Consider the following 10,698-nt stretch of genomic DNA (forward strand, 5'->3'; position numbering starts at 1 on the left):
ACACTTAGAAATTCGACATTCGTTTTGGAAGGAGATAACACTGTGGTGAGAAATTTTTGTAACTCCTTTTATGGTACATCTTCAAATCTTGACGAAGGCAATAACTCCGATAAAATGGAAGATGATTTTTTTAAAGAGGGCGGAGTTGAAGATGTGACTTTATGTATCAGTGATGAGACTAAAAAAAGACAACGAATTATTCCTACAACTCCTAGCACCGCTGTAGTTTCTAATCAAAATGATTCTGCATCTGATACCACTTCGACCATCAATCAGTCGGAGAAACATAAATCGGTCGATCCTGTGAGGCAGGATGGCCGGAAGCAATGAAGATCCTTTCGTGGAACTGTCGAGGACTTGGCAACCCTCGGACAGTACAAGCTCTATGTGACTTTGTTGCAATTTACCGCCCTGTTATTTTGTTCCTTTGTGAAACTTTAGTTCATAAAATGAAGCTTGTTGACCTTTGTTCTTTGTTGCGTTTTGATTCTTGCTTTTCTATGGATTGTATTGGGAGAAGCGGTGGTCTTGGTTTGCTTTGGAAGAGTGAAGTTGATGTTTCCATATCTTGTTACTCAAATAATTTTATTGATGCTATGGTTCTTTCTTCTGGTATTTCATGGTGCCTAACTGGTTTTTATGGGTTTCCAGAAAGATGTAGAAGGCAGGACTCCTGGGACTTGATTAAAAATTTATCCCGTAGACATAATGGTCCTTGGTTATGTGTTGGGGATTTTAATAAGCTATTGGCTGATTCAGAGAAGATTGGTGGAAACCAATATCCTAGATACTTGTTGAATGGTTTTAAGGAGGCGGCAGTGGAGAGTGATTTATGTGATATTCCTGCTAAAGGCTCTAAATTTACTTGGTTATTAAAAAGATTTGGCTGAATTATCACCCGTGAGAAACTTGACCGTGCTATGGCTAATAATTGATGGTCCTGTTTATTCCAGGAAGCTTCTACGACTACGTTGGTTTCACCAACATCGGACCATGAGCCATTGTTAGTTTCGACAATTGAGAGTGAGATACCTCGTAGGAAGGAGAGGAGGTTCCATTTTGATAATGCATGGCTTCATGACGAAGATCTGGTTGGAGTAGTTCGAGACAGTTGGTACTCCTCCATGGGGTCTGATATAATGCTCCATAAAAAATCTTGTATAGACGCATTGCAAAGTTGGGGTATGGATAGGAATTCGAGATTTTGGAAGAAAAAGAACAGCTTGAAGCGTGCTATCGATTTTACTCGAGAGGTTGATCCTTTTGCCGATACCACAAGTTTAATTAGAGAGTGGGGCAATATTCTAGCGCAGGAGGATGCTAGACGAAGATAACTCAGTAAACGATTTTGGCTGCAGCATGGTGATAGAAACAGTAAATATTTTCATGCTAAAATTAAAGCAAGAACACGCAAGAATTCCATTAATAAACTACAAAACGCTGCGGGCAGTGGATTGAAAAGGAATGTGAGAAGCAGCAGCTGTTTGTTGACTACTTCACTCATCTCTTTACGCATAATGCCACCAATTTTCAGCCCATTTTGAGATTGGTACGCAGTACAATAAGTGATGAAGATAATTGCATGTTGACAGCTCCCATCTCACTTGACGAAGCAAAAGCAGTAGTTTTTCAAATGGGTCCTGATAAAGCACCCGGCCCGGATGGTTTGAACCCTGCTTTCTATCAGAAATTTTGGCCTTTAATTGGTGGGGATTTGGTAACTGCCTGTAACCATTGGCTTCAACAAGGTATTTTCCCAGACTCTCTAAATGATACCTTAATTGTTTTGATCCCTAAGAAAGATAGACCAGATTTTGTCACTGATTTTAGATCTATTTCATTGTGTAACGTGCTCTACAAGATTGTATCTAAAATCCTAGCGAACCGATTAAAATTTGTGTTGCCAAATATTATCTCTTGCTATCAGTCTGCTTTTATACCTAGACGGCTTATCACTGATAATATTTTAATCTCCTTTGAAATGATGCATCATCTTAAGAAGCTAAGTAAAAGTAGATGTGGAAATTGTGCACTGAAAATTGACATCAGTAAAGCCTATGACAAAGTTTGTTGGGCGTATGTTTGTGCCATGCTTGAGAAAATGGGGTTCTGTGCTATGTGGGTAAATTGGATGAAGATGTGTATGACTTCTATAAAATATTCAGTTATTGTTAATGGGAATACTGTTGGATCTATTGCCCCCGGAAGAGGTTTACGGCAAGGGGATCCTATACCTAGCTACTTATTTTTGGTATGTGCAGAAGGTTTATCACTACTCTTCTTAGAAGCGGAAAGGTGTGGTAAGATTCATGGTGGTAAAGCTGGTCGAGGGTGTCCCAAAATCTCCCATTTATTTTTCGCAGATGACTCACTTTTCTTCTTCAAAGCATCCAATACTGAAGCCACTAATGTTAAAGGGATCTTAGCTACATATGAGAGTGCTTCTGGTCAATCAATTAATTTTCAGAAGTCTGGCATTACATTTAGTCCGAATACTAGCATGACTGTGAAAGCCGATATCAGCCATATTCTGGGCGTGTTTAACCCCTTTGAGGGTGGTTCTTACCTGGGGTTACCTTCTCTGATTGGCAGGAATAAAAGAGAAGTTCTTGGTTTTCTCAAAGAAAGAATGTGGAAGCATATAAATAGCTGGTCTAACAGATTTCTTTCCAAAGCGGGGAGAGAGATACTTATTAAGTCCGTGATTCAAGCATTGCCGGCTTATTGCATGAGTGTCTTTGAATTGCCTCTATGTCTATGTGATGAGTTGGAAAAAATGATGAATAGTTTTTGGTGGGGTTCGAAGGGTAGTGAGAAGAAGCTCCATTGGTTAGCTTGGAATCGAATGTGTGGGAGTAAAAAAGATGGGGGCATGGGTTTTAGGGATCTTCATTGTTTCAATATGGCTATGTTAGCGAAACAGGGGTGGCGTCTTTTGACTTCGCCTAATACTCTCCTTTATAGAGTTTTCAAATCTAAATATTTCCGTGATGGGAGGTTGCTTGATGCACAAACGAGTCATCACCCTAGTTTTGTCTGGAGGGGTATAATGTCTTCTAACATGGTCTTGAAACATGGAGTTAGGTGGAGGGTTGGCAATGGTAGGCGTATTTCTGTTGTGAAGGACCCTTGGTTACCCATTGATGGAGCCTTTTATGTGGAGGATGATAGTCTCTTTATTGATAATACTCTCCTGGTGAAAGATCTTTTGGTGGAGGGGGAGAGGCAATGGGATGTGGCAAAGATTATTAATCTTTTTTCTTTGAGGGATATCCACACTATTCTTGATATTCCCCTTAGTGTAAGAGATTTGGAGGATGAGCTGATTTGGCATTACGATAAGAAGGGTAATTTTAGTGTTAAATCTTGTTATTATCTTGCCTTGAGGGTGTTGGGAAGGGGTGATGAGAGCATAGATGGTGAGGGGTGGGGGAGTATCTGGAAGTTGAATGTTGCACCAAAAGTTAGAGATTTCATTTGGAGAACCTTGCGTAACTTATTGCCTACTCGTCGGGGATTGAGCAGGTGGGGTGTGAATGTGGACACTACATGCCCTTATTGTGATTTGGAGGAGGATATTAATCATGCATTATTATTGTGCACAAAGGTGTTGGAGGTTTGGAGGGTGTGTAGGGTGGAGGAAGCTTTTACTAACCTTTCTTTTAAATCTCTTTATTTGCAGGTCTTGAAGCAAAACAATAATGAAAAGTTAGCTTTTATCTCTTATGTCGCATGGAGTGTGTGGGATGCTCGGAACAAATTTCTTTGGCAACAAATGGATTGGACTCCCTTGAATGTTAGTGCTACTGCTTCTATTCTTTTTCAAGACTTCAAGAATGCCTTGGTGAAGCCGCAAATACCCCAGGTACAAATTTTGTACGTAACACCTGCTATTACCGATCTCGGAGAGTGGAGTTGCCATGTGGATACAGCTATTTTTTCTAATATACGATCGGCGAATATAGGGGCTGTTTTTGAAGACAATGAAGGCCATTTTTTGCGTGCTATTTCCAGCTTTTATGAAGGTCAACCCTCTCCACTTATGGCAGAAGGTTTGGCTCTGCGTTTCACTTTACAGTTTATAACTCGGCATATTCAGAGTGCGGGTACTATCCTCATAGATTCTCAAAGTATTTTTAATGCTCTTTTGTCTAAGACTAGAGATATGAGTGAGTTGAGTATTGTTATTTCTGATTGTATATTGTTATTAGCCTCCATTCCTCTAGTCAAAGTTCGTTGGATTAGAAGACACGATAATATAGGTGCTCATTGTCTAGTTAGAGCGTCTTATCGTTTTAATCGTGTTCATGTTTGGGACTCAGTGCCTGACTGTTTGATGGATTATTTTTCCTTGAGATAATATATGATACTTTTTCTCTTTCAAAAAAAAAAATAAAAAATAAAAAGTGAAATTAATCCTGTATTTATTTTCAGAAAATAACATATTTGAAAAATATTTTTCAAATTTTTAATGTTTAGAGTGTTTGAGAAAAAAAACAAATGAATAACATTTTTTTCATCGAAAGAACAACTGAATTGTTTTAAAAATAAATGCCTTTGTACTTTTAAAATATGAAATATTTTTCGAATATTGACAAAGTTAATATGATTTTATAAAAGTGATTTATTAATCTACCAAATCACATAATTAGTTATTACTAGCCAAACACCAGTCACCAATCAAACAACAATTTATTATCTTTATACATTTTTTATGACTAAAAATAAATATTTTTTGAAATATAAAAATTTTATACCTCAAAATGTTTTTGTAGTCTTTTAATATTGTAATCAAATAATAAAAAATAAATTATTAACTTTTTAAATCTTGTATAAAGATAAATTCCCAATATTATAAGAGTAGAGACCCCTGTTTAAATTAGTTGCATTACTGTCTCTTATCCCTTATTTGACCAACACTACTGGATGTGTAGTGTGGAAAATCAACGGAAGCCCTCATGAAATGATGATCAGAGCGCCCATTACAATCTCTTAGTGAAGCAGTCATCGTATTCCCATCCTATGCTCGAAAATATCTATAGTCATCGTATTGCCCTCTAAACTTGCTCTAAAAAGTCTAGTGGCCCCTCAATTTTTAAAATGACCTTGTGGCTCTTTGAACTTTGCTTCTTTTTTTTTATAATAATTCCATATTAAACTTTACTCTTTATAACAATCACACACCTTGCTATAGTAAAACATACATACTATAATACACGTGTGATGACGTGGAAAAATGCATTCAAAATGGCAATTAGTTTTGCCACGTCAAATCTGTCCATCTCATCTCTACCATTCACCTATACATCCACTCTATCATCAACACCGCCATCTTCATCTTTATCTCATCTCCAAGCACTATGCTTCCTTTCTCTCTGCTTCAAAACTTTCCTTTGCTTTCTTTCAATTCCTAAGCGAATTAATCATTTTATCATAAATCTAATAAATTTCAAGTTTTTCGATTAATTCATTATTCTTAACAAAGATTATGAATTTGATGAAGGGAGCGATAGCCAAGATAACCAGCAACGGGCAACCATGGCAGAACTAAAGCTAACTCTATAAGTGATGAAGCTGAAATAGGTGCAAACAAAGCAACCCCAACAAAGTGACTATTTTCGTTTGGTGCTATCAGATGAGTCTCATTTACAACAAGCACACCCGGATTAAAAAATCTAAATATTATTTTCAACTTTGGTTTTTTACTTGTAGTTGATGTTCTTCTTCTTCTTCGTATTCTTTGTTTTACTGTTGTTGTTCTTCTTCATATTCTTTGTTTCAAAAGTCATGGCTATTTTTTTTTCTCTTGATTTAGGAGTTTTTGTGGTCTAAATTCAAATGGGTTTTCCATAAGATTATTTGATTTTTCTATTAATAGTGTTATTTTTGTTGATTTTTCTATTAACTTGTCTAATGATTTTTATCAAGAAATTTTTTTGATTATTTTAGATATTAACAAGGTGCAATAGCGTTCTAGTACTCTTACGGACTCAAACTTTCTAACTTTGATTTTTGATTCTCAGCTATAAATAAATTAGTAATTGATAATTAATTGAGAAAATTTTTAAATTTCTAAGTGGTGTTTAGTTTAATTGAGAATTTTTTTGTGGGTAAGAAACCCAAATTAATTAACCATGTTTGATGGTTTGATACTGGAGATGGTAGTGATGATTTAAAAAAACTAGAATTCTCAAAGAGAAATATCAAGATGCCAAGCTTTGTTGCTCAACTCGAAAGAAAAAATAAAACCCATATATTTGAATAAAAAACAAGCATCCAAAATGAAGGATTTGATCTTGTTGATGCGTAATTTTATGCCCCCACCTGACCCGATGATGATATGAGGATAAGGGATAATGCATCACGATTAACCAGAAGTGTTTAAACCAAAAAATTGAATCAAACCTTCCCAAAGGAGTCTGACCCGCGTTAGGGTTGCGTCATGCAGCTATTACCTACGTGACGGCACTCTTAGTCGCGTCACGCAGCTCTAACAGGGCTGACACCTCTGGCGCGCGCCCGTGTAATTGCCTGCACTGTTTGTATGGATACGCGGCAACTGTACGAAAAGTAAGTTGCGTCACGCAGCTTACGGGTGCGTCACGCAGCTTCTACCTGCGTGACGCGACTATGTTCTGTTGCCCTACCCATATAAATACAACATTTTACACTAAAAACGGGACTTTTGACACTTTTCTCTCATTTTCTCTAAGAAATATAACGTTCTGAGTTTAAGTTTTTCGATTAATGGCTCCAAGTGCATGCAATCCTCAAATCTAAGGACTAGGTAACCATTTCAACTTTTCTCTTTCATTTCTAGTCTTTTATTTCTTAAAAATCTTATTTTCGTAGTATTTAGTTGGTCTGTTATTGATTAGACGTGATTTTGCCCTATTGTTGGACTTTTCTGAGTTGAGTTTAATCACTTTTGACAAAAAGAACACGTAAAAAAGGTAGTTTGAAAGGTAGTTGCGGACCAGAGCAACCGCGTCACGCAGCTACTACCTGCGTGACGCGACTGTTCATGTCCAAAAGCCCTTAACCTGGACTGGACCACCCGTGTGACGCAGCTGTTCGTGTATTTAGTTTCTGTTTTGTTTGTATATTTGTATTTAATATTTTGTTTTGAATAAATAATCAACATACCTGAGAATTTTAATAAGTCACGAACAGTTCCGTCACGTAGCTAGGAGTTCCGTCACGTAGCTAGGAGTTCCGTCACGTAGCTAGGAGTTCCGTCACGCGACTGTTCTTCATAGAACAGCTGCGTGATGCAACTATTCCAATTTCCAGGACAATAACTAGAGTTCCGTCACGCAATTGTTCTTCATAGAACACCCGCGTGACGCAACTGTTCTAAATTCCGGAATAAATGACAAGAGTTCTGTCACGCGACTGTTCTTCATAGAACAGATGCGTGACGCGACTGTCTTTAAATTTCAAAATATTTTGTTTATCTCATTTTAATTTCATGTCATTAAGTAGATTTTTAATCTTAATCCGGAAAATGACCAATAATGGGCAAACTAAGTCTTAATCAAACTAAATCAATTAATTTATTGTGATTGTGAGATTTTAAGATTTAATATTTATTGTTTCCTATTAATGATATTATTAAACTCGGTTTGTGGCCCGCCTTTAACCATAAGGCAAGAGCGGGTCTTTTAATTATTTTTGCTATATATTGTGGATGAATGGTGGATGTGATGATTAATTTATGAATGAATGCAATGAATGAATTTATTTGGGACGGTTAATTAATTTTCCAAATAGGAACTCGGTTTGATCTATTCGGGTTGGGTTTACTTAAATAATTGGCTTTTCGAAAATAAAATCAATTAGAAATCGTAGGTTAAAAAGAGGCCGGTTTTCCCGGCGTCGGTTTCCAACGGACCGACGTACCCAATTCCCTTACCCAGAACCTTTTTGGTTTGCCTGACCAGTTTTTCTAAATAATTTGGCATTGAATAAAAATGGGTTAAATGGAGTCATTTAATAAAATTAAAATTGGAAATGGTCCCATTGCCGAAAAAATGGGTGGCGACTCAAAAATAATTTATAAGACCGATTTATCGGCATCGCGTATCCAAAAAAGATTTTTATCACCTTTTTCCAAAATAAACAACGATAAATAATAAAAGGAGACATTTTTCGAGATCCTTCTGGGGTTTCAAAGGGATCTCAAATGGGGTGAAAACAGTTTGGCGACTTCACTGGGGATTTTGCACCCACTAATCCCCGGTTATTTTTAATGAATAATTTAGTGATTGCAATTAGGAATTGACTCTAAAAGCCTACTTTTTAAATAAAATTGGTTAGAAAAGCCGATGGAAAATTTTTAATCGTCCGTATGTGTTTAAAATGCTTTCCTTTTTCTTTCTAGGATTTTTGCATTCATTCGCATTTCTCTCTTCTCACCTCATTCTACCCATACTACCCTTCGGTACTAGTGTTAAGTTTGACGGTGGATCTAGCCTAAACCATGCGATTTAGGTGCATCCATCCGAGAATTAACATTACTACCAACCGCAAGCCTAGTACCTCAAAGGTGCGTCAAAAGGAGTAGGCCCAACAAAGCCCGAATCCTGTTTGCGGAACCCAGACTTTGTTAAGCCCAATAAGACTAAAGCCAATGCATGTAGTTGAAAACCGTAGTTACTTCCCCTAAGGAAATACCCGGTTCTATTTGCTGTTGCTATGCCGCATTCATTTCCGAGAGTTGATATCGTCAATCTCAAAACCGCCTGTTGGTTGTCGAGATTAGACCAATTCCTAGGAAACAGATGTCGGAATTTTATACCAATGGAATCCGTGTGTGGGAGAAATAAGGTTGGAAGGCATGCATTTCCCAACTCCCGTTCCCCTGTATGATATAAACTGTACATATGTTGTGACATTCATGCACCATGTAATATTTTTCTTTTCAGCCATGCATTAATAAGAGCTAATGTTCGGTATGGACATTTGACCTTGATTTTGAGACTGGACTTCAAATTCGTTTCGAATAATATTATGCAATCACTTATAGTGAATCAATACCCAAAAGAAAAGGGAGATATAAGGGGGTTGCGATTCCTTTGTATTTTTACATTTCTCGCATTATCTGAAAATAAGTGAGAGATTACAAAATTTTGTAACAAAATGAAATGAAAATCCTGCTTGGGGCCATATGTCCCAAGGCAAAAAGTAAGCATACAACAAAATAATAAATGGCAAAATCCCGCTCGGAGATTCTTTCATTCCGAGGCAAAAGTTAGGGATTTGAGAGAAAATAGTTGATTGTAAATCCAAAAGGAACTTTCGACGACAGATAATGCCCGAAATGTTCAAATACAAAATAAGTTATTGACGTATTATTCATATCGAATTTTTGGTCCAGTCGTCGAAATCGAGATCTTATTTCCATGCTGGCCTTAGCACATTAGAAATGCATTTCTCATCCTATGTGCTTTCATTTTCACATGCATACATGCAGGACCTACTTTAACTCAGACATTTTTGTCAGAATTGATCCTTCTCGGGAAACTACTTCGAGAGCTTGGAACCGACGTCCTGGTCAGCGTCTAGTCAGAACATCCCCAATCCCCGAGTTTATTCCGGTCAGTTCAGTGAGCTATTTAAGTTCATCAGATTCAGAGCCCAATCCAGATCCAGTAGAAATGGCAGATGATATAGGGGATGAGCCCGGATTTTCTCAAGCTCAGATAAGGACCATTGCTCAGATTGTAGCCGCTGCTCTCGCCCAAGATAGGGCCCAAAACCAAAATACTCCCCCTTCTAGCAGCCAACCTGTGGTTGAAGAGAGGAAAATTCCAGATCCTGTGTCAGATAATCAGACCTCTATGGGAAACACTACCCCCGTCGAGAATGATGTGCTCAAGCAACTTGCCGAGTTGAAAGAAAGATTTGATAAAATGGCTGCAGTAAAGGAAAAAGACCTGGTCACCAACTTTCATATAACCGAGTATGTTTTGCACCCAACCAGTTCTGCCTCATTTAAGACATTCAAGCATACTATATTCGAAGGAGACAATGATGCCCGTTCTCACCTGTTCGAATTTCTCTGAGTCTCTCAGATGAACCGGTACAATGAGGAAGATGTTTTGCGAGCATTCCCGCAAACATTACACAAGGACTATCGGAGGTGGTATGATGGTCTAGATGAGGAGGTTCAGAAGAATTGGATCAAACTGCAGACCGCTTTTCTCAAGCATTTCAAGACCGACGAGAGTGACGAGTTCGGTTTGTGCGATTTGGAGGGCTTAAGACAAGGGAAGGATGAAAGCTTTTCCGACTACTATAGGAGATGGAGAACAAAGCTGTATAGAGTTCAGACAAGGCCAAAAGACAAAGAGTTGATCAGAATCTTCAGTAGGAGCTTGTTGCCCTTCTTCAAGGAAAGGATGTTAACCCAGCCTCTCACTGATTTTGCTTTAGTTCAAAGCGCTGGCTTGAACATTGAGGAGCTATACAAGGAGGAAAAGAAGAAGAATAGAGGGTTTGGCAACTACTGGACTTCTTATGGTGATAGAAATGCCGGAAGTAGTAATCAGAACTAGTCGGGAAATAGTAATACAGTGGGGGCAGTTAATGAAAGAACCAGAAGAGAGTTCACCGATTTAGGAAGACCTTTGAGTACAGTGCTAAGATCATGCATCAAGAATGGAGTGCTGTCGAAGCTGCCAGTCGACCCGACTA

The 10,698-nt window shown here is 37.9% G+C and overlaps 1 protein-coding gene across 1 annotated transcript; it reads left to right on the plus strand.

Moving 5' to 3' along the window:
- The first annotated feature begins 326 nt into the window (after positions 1-326).
- Positions 327-4,360, plus strand: LOC119370889 (uncharacterized). The gene is made up of 3 exons (XM_089721610.1): positions 327-845; positions 954-1,253; positions 1,451-4,360. The coding sequence occupies exons 1-3, from the start codon at positions 327-329 to the stop codon at positions 4,358-4,360; spliced, it is 3,729 nt and encodes a 1,242-aa protein (XP_089577736.1).
- The last annotated feature ends 6,338 nt before the right edge of the window (positions 4,361-10,698 follow it).

This window comes from Jatropha curcas, chromosome 1 (genome assembly GCF_041381405.1).
Source record: "Jatropha curcas cultivar XTBG-Jc1 chromosome 1, XTBG_Jcur_1.0, whole genome shotgun sequence".
Taxonomy (NCBI): domain Eukaryota; kingdom Viridiplantae; phylum Streptophyta; class Magnoliopsida; order Malpighiales; family Euphorbiaceae; genus Jatropha; species Jatropha curcas.